Here is a 27,708-nt window from a genome sequence, read left to right as displayed (position 1 = left end):
ATGTGAAAATAGCTGAGAAGTCCAGTATTTTATGGTGGAAACTTAAATAAAAACAGCTTATGGAAACAGCTGATGCCAGATGTTCTATTTAAAACCATTTAATTTTATTAACATTGAAGCTCCTTAATAGCTATGTTTGCACTCTGCCCTCCTCCTCGATGACGAGGCTATAAGCTAAGTGAGCAGCTCTCGAGGCTTGGAAATGTGTTTCTCTTCAATTTGTGAGGAGGAAATCCCTTTCTCTCTCCATAAACAGATCGTCTGCAGGGCTTCAGGTAGGGCTGCCAGAAAGCACTGTAGGACTACTCCGAGCTCAACTCCAGTGTCAAGTAAAACCATTGATTTGAGAATCCAAACTTGGGACAGCAACAGCATCGTGTGCACTCACTGTCTGTTGGTGCAAACTGTTATAGTAGCAGTGCAATTGCCTGGAGCATGTGGGCAACTGGGCGAGTTTGTGCTGGGTAATTAGTAAAAGCTGTGAATTAGCTACACTTCCTATTCCATGGCAACTATTCCTGTGCCTGCTCCTGCCCTGTGGTAATTGTGGGGGAGATTCGTGTAACTCACACTCTGGTTTACCCCATGGGAATTCATTTGTCTGTGGGGTGTGTTTGTTTTACCAACAACTAAACTAAGGTGGTAATCCGCTTCTGATAAAATTGTCTCCAATATAACCTCCAGTTGTGAACTAACAGCTTAAACCACTGCAAATCTGTGACTAGCCCAGGATCTCCGGTAATGAAGCTGTGAAAACTAGTGACTACTGCCAGGGTTAAGACCACAGCAAAATAGAAATTTATTTCACGTTTACTGCTCTGTAATTGTGCTCACTAGCAAAAGCCTTGATGGCCCAGCAATAAATGTAAAGCCCATTTCCGGAGTGGAATTAATATGGAGAAGTAAGTGGCCTGAGGGCAGTGTTTTATATTTAAGAATTTGTATGTCAAGTTACAAAGAAGCCCTTGCCAAATATGATGCTATTGGAAAACTTCCAAAAAGCAGAAAGAAACACAAAGTGGTATGTTAATCAGTGCAAAGTAGACTTTATGTGCTTACATACACATATGCATGTTCTACTGCAAAGTAGGACAGCTTTAAAATAGTTCTTGCTGAGTCTGGTTAAATTAATTACATTCTGAGAAAGTGTAAATGGCCATTTAAGCCAGTAGGACATTGCTTTGAAATGTGTTGTGTCACTTTGGACAATATTTTCTTCAGTTTGTTATCTAATCATCAATTACACTGGAAAATCATAAAAATAGGGTTTTTTTCCTTCAGGTAATAGAGAACAATTTCTAGTAGAAGGGAAATATTGATGAAAATTTATTAAACCTATTTTTTACAAACTAAGTCATTTTTTTGCTCATTTTAATTTTGAAAAAAAATTAGATCTCTCCCTTGCTTTTGCAAGTCAGCATTAGGTCAGGTAGCAGGGGCCTTTGTGAGAATGAAAATTTTTATGCAGGTGCTGTTTGCCTCTGCTCTGCAACTATGGAACTTCTAATGAAGTTGGTCACAGAATCACAGAATGGGTCAGGTTGGAAGGGACCACAGTGAATCATCTGGTCCAACCTCCCTGCTCAAGTAGGGTCATCCTAGAGCACATGGCACAGGATTGTGTCCAGTTGTTTTTGGAGTATCTCCAGTGAGGGAGACTCCACAACCCTCCCTGGGCAACCTGTTCCAGTTCTTGGTCACCCACACAGGAAAGAAGTTCTTCCTCGTCTTCAGGTGGAACTTCCTCTACATCCATTTCCGCCCTTTGCCTCTTGTCCTATTGACTGTCACCACTGAGAAGAGCCTCGATCCATCCTCTGGACACCCTTCCTTCAGATACTTATAGACATTGATGAAGTTCCCTTTCAGTTATCTCTTCTCAAGGCTGAACAGGCCCACCTCCCTCAGCCTTACCTCATAAGAGAGATGCTTCAATTCGTTAATCATCTTTATAGGTCTCCAGTGGACTCGCTCCAGGAGTTCCCTGTCTCTCTTGTACTAAGGAGCCCAGCACTGGACACAGCACTCCAGACATGGCCTCACCAGGGCTGAGTAGAGGGGCAGGATCGCCTGCCTCGACCTGCTGGCAGTGCTCTTCCTAATGCACCCAGATCACCCAAAGTGGTCTGGGACTTTTTTCTCCTGGAACCAAAGCGGTGAGTCTGACAGTGTGGCTGGGAGCAACCAGAGGGACCCTTTTTGCCTGAAGAGGTGGAAGCATCAAGTGACTCAGTTGCGGGGAGGTTATTTTACTTTCCTCCTTGTCCTGTAGGTTCTCAGCCCTTCTAATATATTTTTTTTCAAAAATCCTGATTTTTGAAAGGCATCTGTTTTGCCAAGTGTGAAAAGGTTTTAAATTAAATTTCTGATGTAACATGAACTTCAAAGTACAGGTGGTAGCAAAACCACATGACCAGAAATTACCTGGTGTAAAGATTCCCGGTAGGAATCTGCAGCCAGAGCTTGAGAGCCACTGACAGCAGTGGGAAATATATAACCTAAGAACTGAAAAGCATTGGTTAAGTTATGTGTCTCCTTGCAAGAATATGATGCAAGGTTGACAAGAAGCGTAGAAACAATGTTTTTGGTTTTTGTTATAACCAGAAGCAATATTATTGTTGAAAGAGCTATTCTAATGCAAATTTCTTCACCATTTGCCAATTCATAAATTTTGTGTTTTCTTAATACAAAAATATAAGATACAACTCTAACTGCTCATGCTATGAGTGTTTCACTAAATAACACTGAAAACAGTTGTATATAGGTTGAACTTTGGGGGTGATAGGACATAGATTTGTTCATGAATAAGAACAGCTCTTGAAAAATGGTCAATTTGCTGACTGCGAAGGCAGCAGTCAGCCCTCAAATATTTGAGGGTCTGTTAGAAGGTTTTTGGTTTAATATGTAGAAATAGAGCCATTAACAACTGAGAAATAACCAGCATGATGATTGAGAAAATAGGAAGAGAAAGTGGGGAGGGGATTCTCACTTTCCAGCTTCTGAGGTTTGCTTGCACATAAGCTACTAAAAAGGACAAATGGAACAAATGTTCCCCCATTCTGAACTTCCTGCATTTCACAGTGTGTAAAACTGATTCATTGTCTTTTGGCAAAAATCATTGCCTTGTGGTGAGGTACACAGAAGACTCCACCCAGACCTTTACTGACACGTATTCGGAGTACATTAGTAATAAATAATTTGGTGGTATTCATGTCGCTTATAATGCATACTTGATGAATCTCTTGAATGTTTCCCTTGATGCTTTTGAGTTTCTCATTTTCTTCCCCCTTCTCCTTCTATCCTGTTTTGTTCCTGTTTAAAAAGAGGTAAAAATAAGAAAAATGGCAACCCTACCTAGGAAATGTTGTACTTGGGAAGAGTTAAGGGGACATAAAAACCCAGCACCTTGTAGTGACCAAAGTAACCTTTAGGTAGTCCTTATTTCCTATCTTTGGCTGCCCAATTTTTGTTTAGGGAATATACTGTTGAGATTGTTTCTATGTGGATTAGTAAAGTTTTAAGTTAAACTTCCATGTTTTGGTTTTTTTTAATGAAGAGTGAACAGACATCTGAATAGTCGCTGTTTACCTATTTTTGTCCACTCTTGTCACACGATTGTTACTTTAGTAAATGTGTCACGATCCATGAATACTCTGAATAAAACCACTATGCTAAATAATTAGATGACTTGCAAGTGTATTGCAAGAACAGGATGCAGACACATTCTGACTTCACACTAAGTTTTTAGATAGAAAAACTTAGGTAAGAGACAAAAGTCCACTGACTTCTTATGAGGAGGAGTGTATGTGTTTGCTTTCAGCTGCCTGTCATGTACCAGAATAGATTACTAGTGCTGTCATTCATTTGAAGCATATTGGAATCTTAGCATTTAAAAGACTTCTTTTTAATTATTGACTTTTTTTCCTGAGCTCCTTTGTTTCCATTATTCAATGGGAATAACATGAGCTTGAACATGACAGTTAGATCTTTGGATAATAATCACCAAAAACTTCAAAAAGGTTATTTGTTTGGGTAAGATTTGCGGATGAGTTTCAGAGAGATTCTTAATTCCTCTCTGCGTTCACATGTGTGTACTCTCTCACTTTCAAAAGACTTGGCTTTTATACAACTTTTTTTTTAAAGTGTCAGAGTTTTTTTTTTCCATCTCTTGAATCTGCAGTTGAATAGAGAAGCGTATCATAGTGAAACTGCAGTCAAACCATATCTTAACAGCTTTGAAATCAAAGCCTAGAATTTATGCTGTCTGATTAATAGCAGTTTAAGAAACACTTTACTTATTGTGTGCATGCTGGCTTGAAGATCTTTTTCAGGGAAAACCTGATAGATTCAAGTGCTTGAACTCTGGCAAAAATTTCATCCTTTATGCATTCAACAAGGAACAGTTTGTTTTCCACTGCTGATGTGGAGTACCTTAAACTGTGAAGCAGCTGACTGTGAAGCAATACCCCAATACAGAAGTGTTTTCCACTCCCTGAAAGGTGTGTGCAAGTGAAGATGGAAATGCATGGGTTCTGAAATGAAAATGTGAAAGACCTTTGCAAGAATAATGCACTCTAGACTAGAGTATGTCTGTTGCCACACACTTCCTTCTGGTAACATAGTATTGTCCGGGTTTCTTTTGTGGGAGTCAGTGATTCCTTCTCAAGTGTAGGAATTTTTGTTGGTTGCTGTTCTCATTAAGCTACTCCTCTTGGAAAATGTGAATGTGATTATTGGAGATGGTTAATGGTCCACGAAGAAACCTGAGTGCTATGAGAGGCTGTAACAAAATGTGAAGCATGTGTACTTTCAAAGCAGCATCTATGTTAGATAGGTTTTCATAATGGTTAGATTGTTACATCAGGCAGAATTAGGTGCAGAATTGTTATAGGGTAAGTCATCAGGTTAGGCTGATGTTAAATGCTGTCCAGGTCTGGAAATATTTTCAGCGTTGCTAAGTTAAGGTAAGTTTTCATCCAGCCTCTTCTGTCTTTGCAATAAAGAGGCAACAGCCCATGGTGTTAGTTTAGCTTGGCACAGTAATCTGTTGTGTTTGCTTTGGTAGTGGTTGCAAAGGATGATGAAAAAGTCATCTAATTATTTCAAGAGACACTTGGGACCAGGTTAATGTATGCCTGGCTGATCTGACACCAGAGAGTTGGCTTCGCTGTGAGTGATTGACTGATATTGCACCTAATAGCAGTGTAAAAAAACTAAATATGGGGGAAGCTGGAGGTTGGGGGAGCAGGAAACCTTCCCATCTAATAACGGTTGAATATACAAGATACCTATACTGTTTGCCAGCATATGATTTCCCCTTTATTTTCCCAGACTTGGTGAAACTTAAGAGGGTAAACCTTATCTAACCTGTGGGTTTTTATGTGGAGTTTCACGAGTTACATGCAGGCTGCAACTGTGAACCAGTTGCTCTTTACAGTGCTCCACCAAAGTAGGATAAGGAAGGGGGTAAGCTGTGCTGTTAGCCCAGTGCAATGGGAACGATAAGGTCCATGCTATTACTAGTTTGAATTGAAACTTCTAGAATCCATTTTCCACCACATCTAGGCTGTCTTGCCAGAAACTTGGGTGGGATCTGAGGGAAGCATGCTTTTATTAGTTTATTAGTTTAAGTACCAAAACACATAAATGCACAAAGAAACTACTACAATTTTCAAGAGGTTTTGTGTAATTGTCCTTGGTAGCATAGCTAATGATTTTTCTCTCCGAGTTATCCTTGAGAATTATCCCTATCTACAGCTGACTGATAACACTAATCTGAATGGATGAAATCCCTGCTTGGAACAGAGTAAAATGAGAGTCATGGGAATATGCTAGTTTAAAACTGCTCTGAGGGTAGGATATGATTGCTTATTGTAATTTATTTATTTAAAAAAACCCAAAAAACTAGAAGCATCCCGAAAAGATGCATCACTCTTAGTTGCTGTGTTGCCATATGAATGTGTGTAGCACTTCATGAAAGATTCAGATCCACGTTTGCCTTTATGAGGTTAGGGGTTTTTTTTAATATTCTTTAAATTTTTCAGGAATAGAAGAATGTACAGACCCTAACAAACCCCCAAACAGACCTTAGACACTCTCTTATCTACATTAACTGAAAAGCTCCAAGTTGTTCATGAGCTAAAATTGTGGCTTCCAACAGTACCAGACTTTGCTTCTGCTTGTGATAGTCTTTTGATAAATCAGATGTTTGCTACAGTTGGGGGTTTTTTTGAGCAAATACAATGAAGAATAGTAAATTTGCTTGACAGTCAACTATATTACTAGAGATTGTTATTAAACCCATTGCAATTTATCTGCTGGTGTGCAATCAAACTGTGGCTTTTTCCATGGTTGTCAAGTACTGGGTAGAAAGCAACAAGAGGAACCCAGAAGGATGTAGCACAGCCTTCTGTAGAATTAACACCCTTGATCTAGTGAATTTTTTTATTGAGTGATTAAGTAATCATGAAGAATATTTGAAAAATATTTTTCTCCTTTGGTTTTAAATGGTAAAATAATGTGTTTCCAGAAGCAGGAGATTGTTTTAAAAGAGACTACATTTATTGAATTGAAATATCTAGGCCTTTGGAAAAATATTAGGATGTCTGAATGGTTACCTGCCCTGAAAGAAAGAAAACATTGAAATAGAAAATGTATGTTAATTGATGCATTCTCCTATTTTGCAAAGATGAGCTTTGACAGTGAAGTAATTGTGTTCTGCCTTGCTAATAATGCCAGTGGATCTTAATTGTACAATTACGTAAAAATCCAGTTTTTTATACCGGCAACTAAATTTTAGTATAGAACTGAGGAGAAGGGATGTCAGTGTCCTAATAAAATAGGCTCTCTTAAAAATTCCTTACCAAGTTTCCTTGAAACATTAAGAGGAAAATTGTGTTGGTGTTGGTTTCTTTTGATGTGTGGTTGATTTGTTTGTTTTGATTTTTAAATTATTATCATTTTATTTAATAATATTTTCTCCCCTTTCTCCCCCAACACCATTCTTGGTATTTCTGTTCTGGTTGAGGAATTGCTTGGCTCAGATATAGGCTTTACTTCAAAACAAGTAACTGTTTAAGACAGCCAATCGAGGTATTATTTTTAAAATGTCATTTAAATCACGTATTGGGCATGTATAATTGACTGAAACTATTTGTAATGTGGTACTTTAAAAATTACAAAATAAAGCATTATATTGCATAAGACAGGCACTCAGTGAGCTGTTGGCTTGTGTTTATTTACATTAATTTATTAGAGAAGTTGAATATAGAAAACGTTTTGTATGTTGGTGCCTCCCAGGAGTAGCAGTTAATCTTCTTGTGATAACGATTCTAATCTCAATGTAGATTAACAGAATGCTATGTCAGCACAATATGCGGAATTTACCTACTCTACTGCTGCTAAATTGTATAGCTATTAACTCTGTTACTTGGCATTTTTTAATAAATAGTAACCGGTTGCACTCACTAGAACATATTCGTTTTTTAAGAAGTCATGTCATTAAAACTACAAGCCTTAGTTAAGAATAGATTGCAAGCTTTCTTACATGTCTAGATTTTGGTTTTAATAAATGAAGCTTTTTTGTTGAAAATTCTTTTCTGCAGTATTTTTGAACCTATTTTTTTTAATGCAAATTATCTGTCTGTCCCACTCTGGTATCGGGAGAAACTTGCTTACAGACATACTTTTTGATGCTATTTTAATGCTATTTAGGCAGTACTTTATGAATCTGTGAAATCATGGATGGATTTCAAGGTACCCCCTTTTTTGGCATGCTTACCATGAATTGGTGTGTGTATAATCATGGATGTAATAATTTTCAGTGATCTTCATTTTGCAGAGGTGTTATTCATGCTGTGTGATAGTCAGAAGCATTCAGCAGGCAATTGCGTAGTTTTTGGTGTTTTGCATGTCACTGGTCTTATTATAATTAGCTTCTTAGTAATATACGTAGTATGTCTTAAACCCATGAAATGCCTCTGTAGTGATGATCATAGTGCAGCCTGGGAAGGAGTGGGGAAATGCACCACTACAAGTGAGTCTTCATCTTAGTAATTTCTGGGGTTTGAATCATATTGATTTTGGTAGACTGGAAAGATTACCAATGTGACCAATGTGAGATAGGAACCGAAATAAATGTTTGTGAGAATTTTCTGTCTTATGAGGCACAACAGTTGGGACGATAGGGTAGAACAGAACCTGTAGAAGAGAGCTTGCTCAAAGTTTTGCTTTAAGTTTTCAGGGGTCTTTGTAGGGAGGTGAGGTAGAGGGAGAAGTAGCACCACTGTTGAAGGTTGGAGAGCTACCAAAAAAAAAAAGGTATTCTTTATACTGAGAAACATCATGAAACATCTTTAGAAAAGAGGGAAAGACTGTATGAAATTGTAGTGAAAGAATATGCTGCTGTGCAAACAAAAAAGACATTTGGCTTTTTTTACCCTCCCACCTTCCCTCAGGTGAGCAGGTTTTGCCATGGAGACAAAATGCTGTCCATGTCTTCATGCCAGTTTGCAGGTGTAGCACCTAGAAATCAAGAACAGTGTTCTTGTCCAGATTGAAGAAGTGCAGCTAATACTAATTTGTCTGAAAAACAAAGGAGGTATGTAGCAGCTAATTAAAATACTCATTCCATTTAATGGAATCTCAGTATGGAACTGAAAGCCAGAGTGAAGGAGGACTCAGTTTTGCCTCTTCGCATGGAAAACACAGCTATCTTTGTGCGTTTAAAGACTGATTAGGCTACACGAGCAGGTCTGTGAAAGTGTCGTTAACCTCTTGTTTGAACTTGCATTTTCCTTTAATGCTTGACTAAAGCTAGCATTAAAATATTTCTGTGAAAATTAAAATGTGCAGTCATCACTTGGTACTTGTCTAATACAGATTTCTAGAGAGGGGTTGTGGTGGGTTGACCTTGGCAAGCTTCCAGATGCCCACCCAGCTGCTCTCTCGCTCCCCATCCTCGACAGCAGGGAGGGAATAGAAGATGAAAAAACTCATATTGAGTGAGATAAAGATGGGGAGACTGCTTGCCAATTGCTTTCATAGACAAAACAGACTCGACTTGAGGAAATGAATTTATTCCAAATTAAAATAGCAGTGGATTATGAGAAACAAATATATAATTTGTAATACCTTCCCTTACCTCCCACCCTTTTTTTCCTAGGCTCAACTTCATTGCTTCATTCCCAACTCCTCTACTTCCTCCCTACACCTTTATATATTTTTCTTCTCTTCTGTTTTTAGGAGAGGCAAGAAGCACAGTATAATTCTGAGGACCCAGCTGTCGGTGAGAGTCCATGCCTGCATTGGTAAGTTAAGTTCCACGTGTCCGAAAGAGAAGAAATAAACAGAATCGATTTCCAAAAAGCAAATCTGGGGAGTATCAATCAGAGTTGCTGTGTTCCAAGTTGAGGATAATGGCAAATAAATTGATTTTTTCTTTTTGTTCTGCTTATTGTGTGCTGAAATTAGGTTGCATTAGTTACACTATCCTTAAAGCATGTTAAACATCCCAGGGAAATATAGTGTTTGACAGTGAAGTATAGTGTTTGACAGTGAAGTGTGATGGCTGGGAGGTGCTTTGGAGAATCTTTGATTATCTGTCTTGTCACAGCCTTTATGTGTGTCCAAAGAAGATTGTGTTCTGGATTGGGAAGGGGTTTTGAAGACTTGTTGGCTGACAGCTAACTAATGCATTTTAATAGTATGTAAAATTTATTGCTTCACATCTTGCAGATTTTGGCTGCATATTTGTCATTATCACAGTGTCAGTGTCTTAAAAACCCTGATTAAAACAATGCTGTCACAAGGAAAAGTGTGATGAAAGTCATAAAGGGTGTGTCAAAAGAGTTTAGGGTTGTGTGAACAGAGGTTGATATACTGTGATGGGGTTAATATGTTCTCCAGCGTTCTATGGAGCAGAGTGTTTCAGTGAGTGTTAGTGGCAAAGCTGATGTTCATGTTCTGATGATACTATGATATATGTTATGGGAGGCTGGTTTAAAAAAAAATAAAATTCCTGTGTGTCTGTGCCACAGTCACCTGTTTTGTTTTCAACAACAGTGTCTTCAGCATTCTAATACGTTTAACTTGTTGTTGCTCTTGCTTCAAGAGATGATAGCTGAAACCTTGAAATATCGGTATTTTCCTTGAAAGGAAGAGGAGAAAGTAAAAGTTTTGTGTCATTTCTACAGTGACACTGCTGTTGGAGGCTTTAAATACAGCTAAACTTTTTTCCCCTGCCCCCAGGACGTGTTGTGAAATGGCATTTCTGAAAATCTGAACTGAGCATAAGCAACCTACAGAATTCCTCAAATACCTTCCATTGAGAACAATCTCTAGGCTGCTTCATACAGGAACATTTTCTCCTCTACTACCATTGACTTGAGGAAGTACAGTAGAGCAAGCCTACGTGTTAAGTGTTAGAGGAGGAACAGAGATGCTGCAAAGTCTAAGCTGATTTTATAAATGTGAGTGAAATTAAGAACAGCTTGAAGAAGATTGTTCTTATTAGATCTGGAAGTATATTTGGCAAAACAGACCAGTGCAGCAAGACAAGACTTGATATGTTTCCTGGATTGAGGTTTTATAAAAAGAATTTTCATGTAATTTTTTTTCTCCAGAGTGCAGCCATTGAGGAATTAGAGCACATCAGGTTCTGAGCTTCCACGTGTGATTGCACTGTTCTAATATTTTCATTCAAGCTCAGTGTGGGCAATTAGGCATATTACTGTGCATGTATCTTGATTGTTCCTGTATGAAAGTGCATTCCTTTGTCAGGTGCTGTTACTCTCTGGCAGCAGTGATACATTCAGTGGTGAATGTGGAGGAAGCCAGGCTGCAAAATTTGAGTCCAGATTTCAAACTTCTAGAGAAGAGGTGTGTTTGGATATGGGTTTTTGGCTTGTTTCATTATAGGCAGAAGAGCCAAATGCAAGTTCTGGTTCTAATTTCCATCCCCCCTGCTGAAGTTTAGTTTTTTGGGGTAAGTTTTTGTTTCAGCCCATAGATTGATGTAGTGTAGTTTCTTCTCTCTTATTTTCTTTTCCATTTTTGCATATCAAACATGCCTTATTTTTTGGTATGGGATAGTTTGAAAGAGTCAGGGGACACCCTGTGTTTCTTAGTACTGGCCTTGTTTGGTGAGCTGTACCTGGCAGTTAAACATGTCACAAAATAGTACGGTTGTTTCACTGGCACAGTAGGTACTACTTCTCTTCATTTTGCATGTGTGTACACATCCGCTGCCTATTAACATATCTTTTAAACTGTAAGCGTTAAGTTTAGAGGTTAAAAGATGTGTTACATATTTGGGGTAGAAGCCAGGAGCTAGAGGAATCTGAGATGGTGTTATGTGGACTAAAGCTGTCTTGCTTTGGCTATTTTCTTGCAGTCTTTACAGTATGCTTGGAAAGCATTGTGGTTAGCAATGTTACTGACTCTGCAAAGTCCCCAACAGATAGCTACGGCTGCTTTCTTAGAAGATGGGGTTTGTTATGTAGCCACCTTTCTGCACAGTCTCCTGTCATCTTTGCGTTCTGGGTTTTACTTTGCTCTTAAGAGCTAAGAGGTGTAAAGTAGTAGTTTTCCTGCCATAAACTTTCCCATTTGGCAGTTGGATCAATATTTTTTTCCTTCTTCCTAACTCACTGTACTTTTAAATTGTGAGAAATACAAAGGTGTTTTTATTCAGATGTCCAGATAAAGTTTTCCATCATTAGTGACTTCAGATCTCAAGGAATTTTCTGGGCTTTAGTGTCAGAGGATGTATTGACTACAGGCCAATATTTTCTGAGACTTGTGAAGACTTAGCAAGTCCCATGTCAAGTGGGGTGGTTTTTTGGTTTTTGGTGTTTGGGGTTTTTGGCTGGGGTTTTTTTGGTGGTTTGTTTGTTTGTTTTAAGCAGGACAGTGAAAGGATAACACTTAATAACTTGAGTGCAAAAGTTGGTGGTAGTTTCTACCCTGTTGCATACCAGTCATTCTTAAACATCTCACTCATTTTAATGAATTAGTACTTTCTTTTTTTTTCTCTCAATTTGAGTTCTTGTCTTATGTTCACACTAAGGACTTTCAGCATGAAGGAAAAAAATTTCTTTTAAATACCTCCCTGTTTCTTTTCCCATTTTGGCTTCATCATGATTGAATTATGAGGACTAATCAAGGCAATAAATTTAAATGGGTTCAATACACACTTCAATATTTAGAATTTTTTTAATATCAAAAGAGTATTGCTGAAACCAGTTTTATTCGGAGAACATAATTAATTGAAAATTTTAGATGTATTTTTGTACCTGTTGATGTTCAAAGACCTTAGCAGAGGAATCATAGAATCATAGAATGGGTAGGGTTGGAAGGGACCTTAAAAATCATCTAGTTCCAACCCCCTGCCATGGACAGCAATGCCATCCACTAGATCAGGTTGCTCAGGGCCCCATCCAACCTGGCCTTGAACATGTCCAGGGCTGAGGCATCTACAGGTTCTCTGGGCAACCTGCTTCAGTGCCTTACCACCCTCACAGTAAAGAATTTCTTCCTAATATCTAATCTAAACCTAACTTCTTTCATTTTAAACACCATTGCCTCTTGTCCTATCACTGTCTGTTTATATAAAAATTGTTCTCCCTCTTTTTTTTTTTTGGTAAGCCCCTTTAAGTATTGGAAGGCTGCTTTGAGGTCTTCCTGAAGCCTTCTCTTCTCCTGGGTGAACAGCCCCAGCTCTCTCAAGCTGTCTTCATAGGAGAGGTGATCAGAGCATCTTTGTTGCCCTCTAGACCTGCTCTAACAAGTCCACTTCTTTCTTGTGCTGAGGACCCCAAAGCTGAATGCAGTACTCCAGGTGGGGTCTTACAAAGGGTAGAGTAGAACGGGAAAATTATATCCCTCGACCGGCTGGCCACTCCTTTCTCGATGAAGCCTAAGATGCAGTTGGCCTTCTGGGCTGTGAGCAGATCCTTAAATCAAGGTAGTGTCAACTCAGGGATTTTTTTCCCCACAGGCTTTCAAATTTGACCATGTATTCAAATCACATTTATTACGAGTTAATACCCTTGTGGGAAAAGTCTTTTTAGAACTTTTGGCAGCTGTATGACTTTGTTTGTATTTAGTTTTGCCTTAACATAATTTTAGTTTGTATATATTTTAACAATTACAGGACTCAGATGAAGCCTTAATAAAGTCTAATGTAAATGAGGAGGTAGCTATACAGAGTGAACACCAACAGTGTAAAAAGCTTTAGCCCCTGAAACTAAATGGAGGGTTGTAGTCAGAGCAACATTTTGACAGTGAAACTTTAAAGATCTTTACAAGCTTCACTTTTCCTGCAGAGTGACTTGGTGTAGCCATTAGTTACTTGCTGGGCCAACTCTATTTGTAGCTCTTGCTGTTCATTCCTTCTTGGTAGTTTTTTTCTCAAAATCTGAAGTGAATTCTGAGAGAAAAGGCACCATTTGCTCTTACATATATGGATGCAGTATTTAGCTCAAGAGACACCCGTGTCCTCTTCTAAGATGCTTACATCTGTGATGTTGAATCAGAAGTGTTGCAATCAATACTGAAAAGGATGTTTGAACAGGGATCCATGACAGTGACTTAGAATAATTCTGCCAAAAGCAGTTTGACATAAGCTTGAATTGTTAATACAATGTAATACAAGAAGAATGCAAATAACAAAAGTTGATGTGATTCTGAGTACACATATTGACCTGGGATTACTTAGAGTACTGTATCTTGGAAGGTCAGCAAATGTTGCAAGCAGTATTTTAAATTTTACTACCTCTTCATGTCAGTTTGTTATTTAAAAAAAAAACAAAAAACCAAAAACAAATCAAACAAAAAAAAAACCCTAACCAAAACACACACACACACAGAGTACCCCCAGTTAGTTATTTTAAATGTTTTTGCATTATAAAATTACATTTTTTTCTATTGTTATAACTCCTTCCTATATTTATGCAAAGTCTTTCATCTGTCAATAGATTAAAAATAATTTGCATAGATATTTGTGTATGTTACATTACATAGCTTGATCCAGAGAGGGCCCTAAACAGTGTGCAAGTATATTATGGCAAGAATCACGCTAAACGTATAATATAACTTCACTGTTAGTTGTTCCAACCATTTTATAATCTTGTTCTATTGGCTTTTTTGCACATGAGCATTTGCAGAGCTACCAGAGCACGGTGCTTAAGTGATCTGCAGCAGGCCCATCCTTCCCCATCCATCCACAGATGCTCAGAGGCAGGTTATTCCCAAGTCTGTGACTCAAGGTCTGCCATGCTGCACAGTGGCTGTTTCTAGCCTGTATTATTAGGGCATCTGCATTAACCAGCAGTGTTAGCACCAATAACCCAGCCTTTCCACAAAGCTCTTGGGATTATCTTCTTGATATCCTTTCACTCTTGATATCAGTTATGAAATGTAGCCATAAATACTTTCTCAAGCCTGCATTGTTCTGGGATACCTGAGGGAAATGCTGTAAGCTAGTTGCAACTAGGGGGCTAGTAGAAGCCAGCTGTTTTTATTTGTCCTGTAATAGCTGAACTATGCAGCTAGTCCTTTTTTCCTTGTATAGTTTTCCCTTCTGTTATCCATTATGTGGACTTGTCGTGTATGCTACAGAAGATATGATTACGGCCTGCAACTATTTATGCATCTGTTGAACCTTCTGGTAGGACCTGCACCTCAGGTATGAGAAGGAACAAGTTCCTACCCAGTGGAACCACAGTACTTTCAGGAAGAAAAAAGCTGTCTTGAGTCTGTATCTGTACCTGGCCCTTTGTTGCAGAGAAGTTGATATGTGGACTGAAGGGGGAAAAAAACATTGTTTGTCCCCTTAGGAGTATAGCATGGAAGCATAGAAAAGCCAGTGCTGCTATACTAAGGAAATGTGAAATCATGTTGCATTTCATTCCCTGAGAGCAGTTAAGCTTGTGCCTACAGCCCATGAGATACTCCTACCTGCAAATATCCGTACTCTATTTCATCTGTCTGGCATATGTGTGTTTGTTGTGTGCTGAGTACCACAGTAGGTTTTTCATGGCCATGGGCAATGTGAACTTTCTCTAGTTCATGCTTTAAAACTTTGATTTTCTTTTTTAAAGAAATAAGTTATGGATTTTAAAATAAACAGCTTCCTTTTGGTAAAGGATTTTCTGAACACACTAAGAAAAGGAGTCTTGTTAAAAAGCTTTCCTAAAGGAAGCTTAATTGTGGGACTGTGGAGTCTTCATCTGGGCGAGTACTGATATGTTCCAGTGAAAGAGAGGAACTTTGGGTTGTTTGAAGGACATTTTACAGTTTTATGTTCAGTGTTAGGCATTCCTAATAGAAAACATTTTCAGTTTGAGAGAGGGAACATGTGGAGAGCATTAGCAGTTCAGTAAAACGTGCAACCAATTCGGATTTAATTTAAAGGGAACAAAAGAGGTGCCTTGAGAATTTGTCGGAAGCGCTATGGTTTTGCCTTCTTTGCACTGATGGTAACAGGAGAGAGAGAGGTGAGTTGAAATTGCTTTATCGAATATCTTCTTAGCATAATTGGGACCAAAAAGACTGTGATTAATGGATTCAATGGTGCTACACAGGGATCCTGTATGCATTATGGATTTGTAATCATGATATGCTTCCTATGACTCTTGCTGTAACTTGGTAAAAGTCCTGACTTAAATGAAGATAATAAACAACATGTTTATTAGATGTAAACTGACATCACACAAATTGAAAAAACGTGAAAAGGAATGCCAGAGCTTGGGAGAATTTTTTTTAAGGGTTAGGCTTTTTTAATAGAATAATTTGAGTTCTAGTTAAGACAGTGCACACAGTACTTGCTGGGCCCTCCTTCCAGATGGGATTGAAGATATCTGGTTCAGCTCTCAAGCTTTCAGTTTGAGTGAAATGTGGAATAGCTGCAAAGGCTATGATAAAATACCTTTTTCAGCTTTTTAGGATTATTTAAATTTTCTTTCCTGAGAATGTGGAACACAGATGCTTTAAGTAAAATCCCCTGATTCCCAGATCAGATTACTTTGTGAAAAATCTATCCATATAAATAACTTGTGGGTTTGCTTTAAAAATGTACAACTCTTTAAACTGAAATATTAGACTTCTGTTCTACTCCTCCTGCATGTGTTTAGTCAGCCTCCTTTGTGGGGATGAACAATTGTACTTCACCGTAACTTGTGATTTGCCTTCTGTTATCCCAGTTCTGTACCAGTCCTGTAGGATCTCAGGATCCTGCTTTGAGACAAAGCAGGTAAATTTTCAAGATTAGTCTCTGCATATTTAATTTAAATTATAATACTTAAAATAGACTTTGTAGCAAGAAGAACCAAGAAGCTGTAGAGCAGATAAAGCCTCCGTTAGCAGTGATTGTCACCTTAAAAGTAGTAGATTCCTGCTTTAGATGGGCTTGTTCCAGCTTTGAAAGGGCTGCTGTGGAGCTTGCTAGTGGGATGCTTTTCTTGTCTTGGGAAGCTTTGTGTTAAAATTTGAAAGCTTATCTGACTCGACTCACACTGGGAAGTACTCGCAGGAAGTACTGCAGAAATCGAGTGAAATGTCTTTGGATTTGGATATCTTCTTTCTGACATGTTTTTTTTTTCTGACAACTTTGCCCTTTTTTTGGCAATGTGTAAAGATCTGCAAGGGAGAAGGAAACTACTTTTGACACTGAAAACATAATGAGAATTAAAATAAGTCTTGTTTCTAAACAAAACAACAACAATAAAAATTCCTCAGTCATCTTCACTGGTACTTTAAAAGAAACCATTTCCTCATAAAGCAAAGAAGGAAAATTAGTATGAAGTATCCTAAAAAGTAGTGAATTAGTATGGTGTATCAAAGGGATATCCTAAATCTCTGTAAGTGTAGGAGTTTGTACAGTTTCCTTAAAAGGAAAATAAAATAACAAATTTTATATCACCTCTTAAATCAATACCTGTTGTTAGTTTTCATGTAGTTTCCATTTTAAGCTATTTGCACTTCCCACTTACTTTATAGATATTTGTGTTTACAGACAATGTAATCCTTTCGCTTATGGCTGGTGTTCAGACTGTTGAACTCATTTTGCTGTAGACTGAAGTACAGCCTGTTCAAACCTTTAATTAAGGAAAAAAAGTTCATATTAAATATCTACAAATAAATTAGCATTGCACTTGGAAAAGAACAGAATGATTTGTTTTCTGCCTTCATGTAAAGCTGTTCTATACAGAAAATATAAACCAAATGAATTGAATTCAGATTAGTTCTCTTGAAACTTTGCAACACTCTATCTTGGTTTAAGCTTTACTCTGCAGAACTTATAGCAGTAAAACAAAATTAAGCACCTAAACTATAGAAGAGAAATTAGGAACTTCCTTATTTGTAAGGAAGGCAGATGGATGCTGATTTTGGTTAAGTAGAATTAGGGTAAATATAGTCCCCACCTCTCTGAGGTGTTCTAAGATGCATGGACCTATACATATAGTGGAAGATGACATAAAATACATGGGGTTTCAGAATGCTGTTGGGCTGATTTTTCATGAGATTTATTAACTTCCTTTCCACAATGATATGTAATGGTACATGCAGTATTTCATAATTCAACAGTCAAGAAATAGTTGCTCTCTGTTGTTGATTTTCATTGTGGCATTCAAATAATGTGTACTGATCTTTCCTTGCCTTCAGCTATTCTATTCCTCTTTCATTCATATTCTTTTCATCTTTTTCATGTGCAGCTGCTTTTATTTCTGTAGAAATTAAGATGGTTTAATTTGTAAATTCTGTGCCTCTCAATTTCTTTCTTTGTTGAAGGAAATACTTCAAAGACTGAGGAGCTTTATTGAAACAGGTGGCAGAGTACCCTGATGTAATGTATGTTGGTTTCTCTAAGGCTTTCAAGTGAGATATCCACCAAATCTATCCAGTGTCACGAATAAAGTGTTTAGTATCATGCAAAATATTGTGACGGTATTTGTGGAAGCATTTGGATGAAATCCTCATGTTGGGCTCAGAACATGCCATGGTCAGACGTGATCATCAGTGGTGGAAGAACCACCACTCATTGTCATTATGGTTTTGTACTTGTATGAGCTTGATGAAATTGAGGAAATCATGGTATCTCTGTCTGGGAAAGGGGGAGAGAGAGAGAGATGGCAATGTTTCATTGGCAGTAGTATGTAATACAAAATACTTGCTTTGTTTCATAGCTTTTCATGTCTTCAAGCGTTTTTAATCATAAGTTGCCCTTTTCTGGGTGTGGCAGTTTTGTTTTTTGTTTTGTTGGTTTGTTTGGGTTTTTTTAATGTACAGCATCTGTATTTTAATAATGATAACAGCTCCTTTAAGGTTTTTTTTTTCCTGCTCAAGACTGAATAAGGCACATAAAAATTTAGGCTCCAAAGAGGTAAAGTTAAAACCTCTTAATTTAGAACCCCAACAGTTATTGTGGCTGAGCAGCACGCTGTTTTAAGATGTAGGATGTCATAAGCCGTGTCAATTCATATTTAGCAGTTTGAGATGGGTCTGGTATGTATGAAGTTGTATATCAGGTTTCTTTTAACCTTTCAGACATTAAATATTTAGCTCTGGTCTTGCTATTAAAACATGGAGTGTGTTGGTAAACTCTGTGCTTAAAAAAAGCCCCTGTTTCTGCAGGTTTATTTCTCCCTGTAGCTGTCAACAAGGTTTACACTTCAGCTTTAAGGCCTGGTTATAACTTCAGAATGTCTAAAACTGGTGTGTCAAGTTAACTTGTTCCTGTGCTGAGGAGTGAAATATAAATGTTGGATGTGTTCCTTACTTCTTCCCATAATCCTAAATTTAGGTTCAATGGACACTTAAAAGCCTGTTCAGCATCAAATACCACTGGAGAGATTTGCTTACTTCTTGACTTCGTGTGAAATAGGGACAGCTGAGAGTGTGGAAAGCTTCTCTGCAGGTTGGGCACAGGAGGAGGCCTGGAATTGATCTCACCCGTGCCTGAGGGCTGGAGTTTTCCTCAGACTTTTTAGCAGTATAGCTTATTCTGCAGGGTATGGGGACCACATGAGCTGTTCCGGGCAGGGGAGGATGGTGATGATGCTGGCAAGACGGTAGCCAGCTGTCACTGCCTTTCTGCCTCTTGCTGCTCAGAGCATGCATGACTGGTTCCCTGTTACTCCATCAGAAACACATCGGGAGGCTTCCCTACCCTTTTTTCTTTTTTCTTTTTTTTCCCTTCGTGCTGTTATACTGAAATGCTTAGTGTTGCACTGAGGGAAAAATTTGCTGTAGAAAAAACATAGGTATGTTTGCATGAATGGTCCAGCATCATATGTAACTAACCAGAAAACCTTTAAAAAACCCTCATAAGGGACTTCTGCCATGTTATTAATTTCAGCAATGGTATATTAAAAATTATTGATTTTTTTTTTTAATTAATAACAGTATGTTAAAATTCCCAGTACATGAAAAAATAGTTGAGATCCAAAAAGAGTGGATGAGGAAATAAAATCCTCTCTATATCTTGCTGGAATAGTGAGGTACTACTGCATTATTCTCAGGGATGGTGTACCCTGGGAAAGGGGAGCCATAGGGATCCCCTGAACAGCCCTTTAACACCCTGGGTGTGAACATACGCTGTGACTTTGACCAAAGGTTAGTATGAGCGATGAGTATACAAGCACTGATAGTTACCCTACGTCGTGGGGCACTCCAGTAGCAGTGACTGGGTCTCCCGTATTCCCACTCTGAGGTGAGTGGTCTGCACGTTACTGTCACCCTGGTCTTTCTGTTTTGTATTGTGTACTGCAGGTGTTGTGTGTGGTTTTCTGTTCTGTAAGTTGCATGTTCAGGCTCACATCCAGTCATTTACAGATCTTTACTAGGACTTCATGAGGAGTTTTTCTAACCTAACAGCTATGAGATCGAATCTTTTTGTTTTAAAGCCAGTAAAATATGTATAATTTTAGAACCACTGTAACATGTAACAGGACCCAGAGGACCATCTGAGAGCTGGCAGTACCTGTTTGACTAGCTACCTGTTACCTTGGGTGCTGCGTACTATTTCCAGCTGGCCCTTGGGAATGCTTGTCAGGAAGGTAAGACAAAGGAATGCCCAAACAGTTCCTGAATTTCTCTGTAGGAAAAGACAAAACAAAATGTAAGAAAAGCAGGATATGCTACACAGAACAAGTATTTATGTAACTGTATCTGTTTTATGAAGACTGGGAACCCCTATTCTTACTCTTAAAACAAACAAAAAACCCCCCAAAAAAACCCCCCAAAAAAACCCCAAAGCAAAACAAAAAAGAAACCCAAAACAAAAAAGCCCACAAAAAACCTAAACACCTAAACCTCAAAAGAACCTCCCAAGGCAAAAAACCCAAACCAAACAACAAGAAAACAGCATGGACTTAGTTCTCCCCTTGTTTCTTTGTGGGTAGGACCCTTACAAACCTAATTCAGCTGACAGGTTGCTTCAAGGCACAGGGTATAGTTCTTCTTCCTCATTTTGCTTGAGTTACTCTTAACTATGTAGGTAAAAACTGTTTCTAGGTGAAGCTTTGCTGCTGTACCACTGCCAGGAGTCCTCTTGTTGTCAGCCTCCCAGTCATGCCAGGCATGCTGCTGCATTAGCCACTGGGCCCCCTCTGTCATCAGGGAGCACAGCCTGCCTAGAGGGCGCGTCAGAGCATCTCAGTTATGTTCCTGCCCTGAGCTGCTCTTGTTCCATTGACCATAAAGGGACCAGATCAAGGAGAGGGTTTGCCTGGCTGACACTCCTTTGTCATTTTCTGGTTTCTGTCTTCAAAGTCAGGATAGTCATTCTTGAATGACAGCAGTTTTTATTGAAATTTGGTTCCTTGCCAAGCTCTGAATGTAGTTGCACTGATTTATTTTCCCTAGTTTCTATCAAGATCCAATATGTAATTTGTATATATAAATTTACTTATTGGAATAACTCCTCTGAAGTTATGCTGGAAAGAAGTTTGGTAAGAGCAAGAAAGATTTAGGAATTCAGGCTCCACTGGCGTTAAGGCCCATCATGTAGACAGAAGGAAATGGAGAACATGTCTGCTCTGCACTTGTACCCAAGTGCTTTGCTAGGACTGAGGCAGAAATTATCAATGTTGGAGCACAAGACTTTCTCTGCAAATCCTCACCTCCCGTAAGATGGTTTGGGATGAACATTGGTCCATTCTATCCTTATGGAACACCAATCTTGCACTCAAATCAGATGGTGTTTTTTGATAATTGGTACCACCCAGTTTCCTAGTGATCAGATGTGCAGGTGCCTCCCTTCCCAAGGGAAGAAAAAGTTTTATTTTGGTCTTTCTGACAAGACCACCCTCAGAGGAAGCAAGCAGCTTCCCACATTGCAGAGCCTGCCATGTTATGTGCCAAGCTGTGAACACTGAAGGGTTTCTTTTCTTTTTGTGTCTCTCACATTGCTTCTGTTACTTTTTTGTATTGCCTGATCATCTTCTGAGGCTGATGCCACACAGCCAGCAGCTTCTGGAGGTGGCTGCTGCCTGCCTGTGCCACCTCTTGATGGATGGGTCGGTGTCAGGTGGTTAGGCAGCCCAGGCATCTTACACAGTCTCTCCCTTTGAGGGTCAGCTGTACTTAGGCATTAAGCTCTCAGCTGGAAAGATCTTTTCCGTGTTTGCTGTGAATTACAAGGAAAAGGATGAAGGAGAGAGTCATTTTGTGGGCTGTAGCTGTACCTGCACTCTCCCCACCAGCAAAACAAGGGATCTGTTTTCAGGACAGCTGCATGTCCTGGGCATCTAAATGAGATACCTTATCGGAGGTGGCTGTGGCACATGTCAGCATTCACCCCTTTCACCCTATCTTCTTGTTAGATAGTGAATTTGTGACTTACACCTGTCAATGCTGCCTTCATTATGTAATATCACAGTCAGCATTACAGCGACTTAACTACACCTCAGTGACCTCGTTGCATCTCTTGGGTTCTGAACTGCTGTTTATGTGCTTACACATCCATGACAACATTGCTTTTAATTTTTCTTTTTTTCTTACCTCACTGATAGTACATGAAGTGTATTACAACCTTAGTACTCAGGGTTAGCTTGTTTTCTTTAGGAAGAAAAACAGTAGCACAGTTTGAACGAAGAGCCCAAAATCCTATCTGACCACTCTTTCTTTTCATTAATTCCTTGGGGTTAAGTAACATCAGAATTATGCAGGGAAACTCCTATGTTTACTTTTGTCAACCTCTAATTTTGGAGCAAAAGTAGCTGTTGCGGATGGAGTATTTGCTTGCAGATATGTGTTTGTCATTTTGGAGTAACATATCCGATTCAGCCATTGACTCTTTTAGTGCTGCAAGATAGTTTCTTGGCTAATTCAAACCAATGTGGATCACCCCTTCAGCATTCACCCCTGCCTTGGTCTGTTCAGCACTGATCTGAGCAGCTGTGTCCATTTCTGTCTGTTGGTCTAGTGCTTTTTCAGTAATCCTGTGGTGCTCATGGGACAGAGGGAGCACTTGGCTTCTTCCTCTGAACCTGAGACTCCTGAGCCACTGCCTCATGGCTGCTAAATCGGCAGCTTGCTTGTGGCTTTCAGGGGTTTTAATAAGACTGAACAAAACACATGCTGGGTAACAAGGTGATGTTCCTATTCTGTGGATTCTTCAAATGTGCTGCAAGTGACCTGGTCAGTTCTACCCTTTTGAGGTAATTAGGATTATGTTTCTCAGGCTCACTTCCTTGACAGTCTTGGTCAAATATAAGGAGAATAAATTTCTTGGAAAAACAGGTTCTCCTGAGAATGGGTATTTCTTCTCCATTTTGATTCGGAAGACTTCCATTAAAGACCTGTTAGTGAATAGCCCAGTTATCTCAATCTTATGTTTATTGTTCCATGTCCTCTTGGTTTGGGTAGCTACCTAGTACTTTGGCTGCTCCACAGTTGGGAAGGCCATTTTGTGCTGCTTATGTTCACAGAAAATGAATGAACTCCTCTAGACAGCTGCAAAACAAATGCTGGCTAGTTAGAGATACTTGGTTATCTGCTTTCGGCTCTGAAAAATTCCAGCCTGGATTTCTATTTTTTTTTTTTTAAATGCCCCCTTTCTTTAAGGATACTTCCCCTCTGACTATCGTATGAAATCTGTTATACTTTTCCTTTTTGCAGCCGAATCACATATGCAGTAGGAAAAATGTTGCAGTCTCTTGCCTGGGGACTACTGTGCAGGTAGAAAGCAGGGAGTCCTACAAGCAGGATCTATGGGAGCATTCTTTGGTAGCAAGTGAGATAAGAGCATAAAAATTTATTCTATTTTCTAAAAGGAGACTGCTTTTTAACCCCTAGCAACCAAGCAAAAAGAATAATACAGTACCCAACCCTTCCAGCATGGGTGTGCAGATTTGGAAAAATAAGCAGGTAACAGTTGCAGAAAGAAGCAGGAGGACTGGGGAACTGGCCTAGATGAAACTTTATTCTGATCCAGCAAGGCTATTTTGTTATATAGCCCATTTGTGATTAACTTCATGCTTGCCCACTCATTTTGAAAGAGAAGATAAAAAAATCTATCAGAAGTTATCCATTGGGAATAACCTAATTAATTTCTGTGAAATAATTCTCTAGAAAGTAAAGCAATCACCTTCATAGTTTCTTCTGATCATGCAGGATAACATAAATTAGTTCTGCGCTTACTTGCACTATACCTGTACACCAGATATGCTTGCAAGTCTGTTTCATCAAAGCACAATAGCAAGGCCATGTATACACAACTTCACCACAAACAATTGCTTCCTGAGGATGCTGGAGTTATTTACCACTAAATTATTACCTGCTTATTTTTCCACATTCTTTATGACTGTAGTGATCAGCTCAGAGCCCGTGCATCAGATCAGCTAGACCCTGAATTAAAATTTTGTAAGTATAAATTGGATATAATTTTAGCTCTGGACTTTCTGAAGGATTAATGAAGGTCTGAGTTTGCCCTCGTACATCTCTTCTGATGTGAAAACAAAGACGTAACCTGATGCATGTTCAGGTGTACTGAAGGAGCCAGAACTAACCCTTGTGTTCATTGTGCCAGGGTGGGCTTGTCTTAACTTGAATGTGATTAATCACCACACATGTGTTTTTCATTCTAATCAAAATGTAACTAATACTTCTTTTTGCTTGCTCATCAGTGATCGTGCATGAATCCATAACAGACTCAAGAAAAAAGTTTGCTGAAGAAAAAATGTTTGGCTGAAATTTGAGATAATTTGGGTAAAATTGCTTGAATATGACCAGTAAATTTTAGTTGTTGTTATTTAATAAGAATAATAAGTTTAATTTGACTGAAAACAGGTCTTTGCTATATGAGCTCAGTACTTTATCAGAAATAATACCACACCTCTTTTACTGTGCTTTCCTCTCCTCTTGTTGAACTGCTGAAGATGTAGCGTTTGCAGGGGTGATTTTCTCTTCTTCCTTATGGTAGTACATTCACAAGGACTGAATGCAAGAGTTTTCTGCAGACATTTGCTGAGGAGGTTTTTATCTTTGGAAAGGTCCAGCAGTTCTCTGAGCCTGTATTTTAATAATTAGGGTTTAGGAAGGATCAGTGTGGTGTCACAGCCACTGGTGTCATGCCTTGTGCACATATAGGGAGCAAAATGAATTATAGCAATAGCTTTCTGTCTCATGGTCAGTTTGGTGATTTGGAGGAGCTGGAGGACCCAGTGTGAATTGAGGCTTAGCTCAGTTCAGGTTATGGTTTCCAAGGGGAACTTGCTGAGTGCACGCTCCTGCCCCTCCATCATGTTTTTCCATTCTCTCAGTCATGGGGGTGCCTCTGCTACACTGTGCTTCTTGCTGAATCACCAGAATCCTAGAAGTTATCACAATCAGTGTCCTGGCTTAGGAGGGAGATGGACTCCAAGCACAGGGTGGTAAAAGTTGTCTTATACACTCCTCAATTTTAACCACAAAAGATGAGCATCCTGTTTTTTTTTAAAAAAAAAAAATTAAAAATATAGTGTTTATCAGGTATGCTAAACTGATGAGGATTTAAAAAAAGCAGTTTGCATTCACTTGTGCAAACTGTGTCATGCAAACTGGTAAAAATGTTCTGCTGAGAGAATTTTTTCCTTGTCCTGCTTTATCTAACATGCTTTAAATCTCCTGATCTCTTTGTCCTCCTGTTCTTTGCACTCTCTGAACAGATTTTTCCCATTTCCAGTCAGAAACTTGCATTAATTTCTGCTGAAGCTTTGGGAACGTAGCTTCTCTGAAAATCAGTCCCTTTATTTTCAAATATTCATATTTTAAGATTTTCTGTTTTTTTCTGCTTTCTGCTTTGCAGTGTCTTAGAGCTATGTACTTCAGTCACTACTACTTGTTCACCAGCAGGCAATGTGCTGATGACTTCAGGTTTATGACTTAGGTTGCTCAGTAATTGTGAGTTCCCATTTGAAATGGGTTGAAAATCCTAAAGCTGCACAGTTTGTTTTCATGTGTAAATCTGTCCCACAATGGCACAGAAAAGTATGAGGGTGCTGAGGGCAATTACCTGTGAGTGGGGAGGGCAGGTGATACACCCTTGTATACAGAGGAAATCAGTTTATCATGGAAACTCACAACAAGTCTCTGCAAATCTGCTACATATATCAGAAATATGAAGCTGCTCAGGAGGTATAAGCATTGCTTTCCACAAGAAAAAAGAAATCCTCTGCAGCATTAGTTTTTATGCACAAGGGTGTTTATGGATGTTAATTTGAAAATTTGTGCATGCTTTCAGAACTGTGTGCTATAAAGAATGTGCTCTGGGGAATCAGTGCTATTTTGTACTGTTCTGTATTAAAGTTAGTTTAATAGATCACATCTAATAAAAATCACTTTAGACAGGTATTTATTTTCGACAAATCTCTATGAAGGGATTTAAGATGGGAAAGGGCATCCTCCGAGGGTAGTCCTCTGCTATACTGCATTACATAATCTTCCCTATAAAATTCCTGCTTAATATACATCAACTTTGCAATGACCACACTTTTTGCTTTCAGTTGCGTTTACGACTTGCTGTATTCACTCTGTGGATAAAATTGAACTTCTGCTATCCCTGCAGCCCGATATTTAATTACTGCTGACCTGACTTGGCATCCAAAGTTTGGGAACAGCTGTGTGTGCTGAATCAGATCTTCAACCTGTGCAAACTAATTCTCCTGTAAGTCAGTTGAGAAGCTGGTACAGCCTGTATGTCATTTCTATCATGTATAGATGTGGAACACTTATGCTGACCCTTGTTGTTGCTTAGATTTTGGGTTCAAAACAGCAAGAAGCCTCCAAGGTGGAATCAGAGGGTGGAATAAAATTAATACAAACACAGTTGGGGTAGAGATCAACAGTTGAGGAGTGATTAAGGTCTCATGCTCAAATTTCAAATGGAACATTTATGTTCAGCAGCAGTTCTCAAGGAATTCTGCAAAACTTGTTTTATGTTAAGCGTATTCTCATTGCATTGGTTTTAATCAGCAGAGTTCTGTATGTGGCATGTGTTCATTGAGTATTGACAACTTTAGAAGCACATAAACCAAGGTCTAGAGTGGTCAGAAGCAAGAGGCTACAAGTTTGTAGCTGAGTCTTGAATTTCTGAATCTGAGCAATTCATCTTGAGCAAATTGTGATACGGATTGCTGCTGGATGCTGCCGTGTTTCATACCCTGCAGATTTCCAAAGGAGCAGCTGTGAAGGCTGTTAAATTTGCTGAAGACTTTCCCTGCTATTACAGTAGGGTATTTGGCACCAAAAATGAAATCTGAGGATATAGAAATACTTTCAAGGCTACTAAGCTAACTCAAGGGGAAAAAAACCAGCCAACTCACCCTTTCCTCCCATCCTTCTCTGAGGGAATGCCTGCTTCTGACGGTGAGGAATTTGTAAGTGGGTGTATGTATAAATTAGAGTGGTCTTGGTCACCAAAATGAACACTTGGATTTCCTCATTGCTTTAGGAAAAAAATGATATTGGGGAAGCCTTCAGTGCTACTGTAAAGAGATACCTGGGTTGAAATGAAGCTGAGTTAATTCAATACAGGCTCACTCCTAGAGGACGCATCAACTGAGCACAGGCAAAATACTTCTGCAACAGATGGACAACTGCCTGGGAAAGAGATTGAAATAGAGTAAGGTAATTAGGGCAGGAGACAAACATATTGCATGACACTACATACATGAATAGGGCTAGAATCAACAGTTACCTTCCTGGAGGTCTTTGGCTGTAACACCAAAAGGAAGGAGTATATAAGTCGAAACAAAGCATTATTTCTATTATAATTTTATATGCTTACATGCAAGGTACTTTCCAAATACTTGAAAAGAATAATCTCTGCTTCAAAGCACTCATTTTTTGACTACACAAATGTAGAAAGAAGTTAGGGGGAGGGGAACTACATAAGGAAAGTATATGTAGTTTAGATGCCTAATTACACATCCAGAAAATCTTTGAAACAGTTGAGGTTAAGAGTTAAACTTTCAAAAGTTACGAACAATGGAATTATAGTAGACTTCAAAGCTTTTATTATGGTGTATTTCAGAGCTCTCTATTTGTGTGTCTGTTCTTGGCCATGCGTACTGTAGAAGAAGAGGCCAAATGGGAATAACTGCCTACGGAGTTTAGCTTCTGCTACTTCAGGCCCCTATGTGGATTAGATACTGGGTGAGAAGGACCTGCAGAGCACATACCATGGGCCACGACATGCTTCTCACCATCCTACATGACATTAAAGGC

The 27,708-nt window shown here is 38.9% G+C and overlaps 1 protein-coding gene across 8 annotated transcripts in view; it reads left to right on the top strand.

Moving 5' to 3' along the window:
• Window positions 1-27,708, top strand: part of FHOD3 (formin homology 2 domain containing 3) — a 389,282-nt gene that overhangs the window by 46,135 nt on the left and 315,439 nt on the right. For 7 of the 8 annotated variants that reach the window (XM_032689383.1, XM_032689376.1, XM_032689370.1 and 4 more), the window contains exon 3: window positions 9,244-9,308. In XM_032689383.1, the coding sequence (XP_032545274.1) occupies window positions 9,244-9,308 (65 nt within the window). Of the gene's footprint in view, window positions 1-4,880; window positions 4,965-9,243; window positions 9,309-27,708 lie in introns of those variants that run through there. The other variant, XM_032689355.1, reaches the window with a different exon arrangement.

This window comes from Chiroxiphia lanceolata, chromosome 1 (assembly GCF_009829145.1).
Source record: "Chiroxiphia lanceolata isolate bChiLan1 chromosome 1, bChiLan1.pri, whole genome shotgun sequence".
Lineage (NCBI taxonomy): Eukaryota > Metazoa > Chordata > Aves > Passeriformes > Pipridae > Chiroxiphia > Chiroxiphia lanceolata.
Note: the sequence above shows the minus strand (reverse complement) of the source record. Positions and strands in the feature narration are given on the sequence as shown.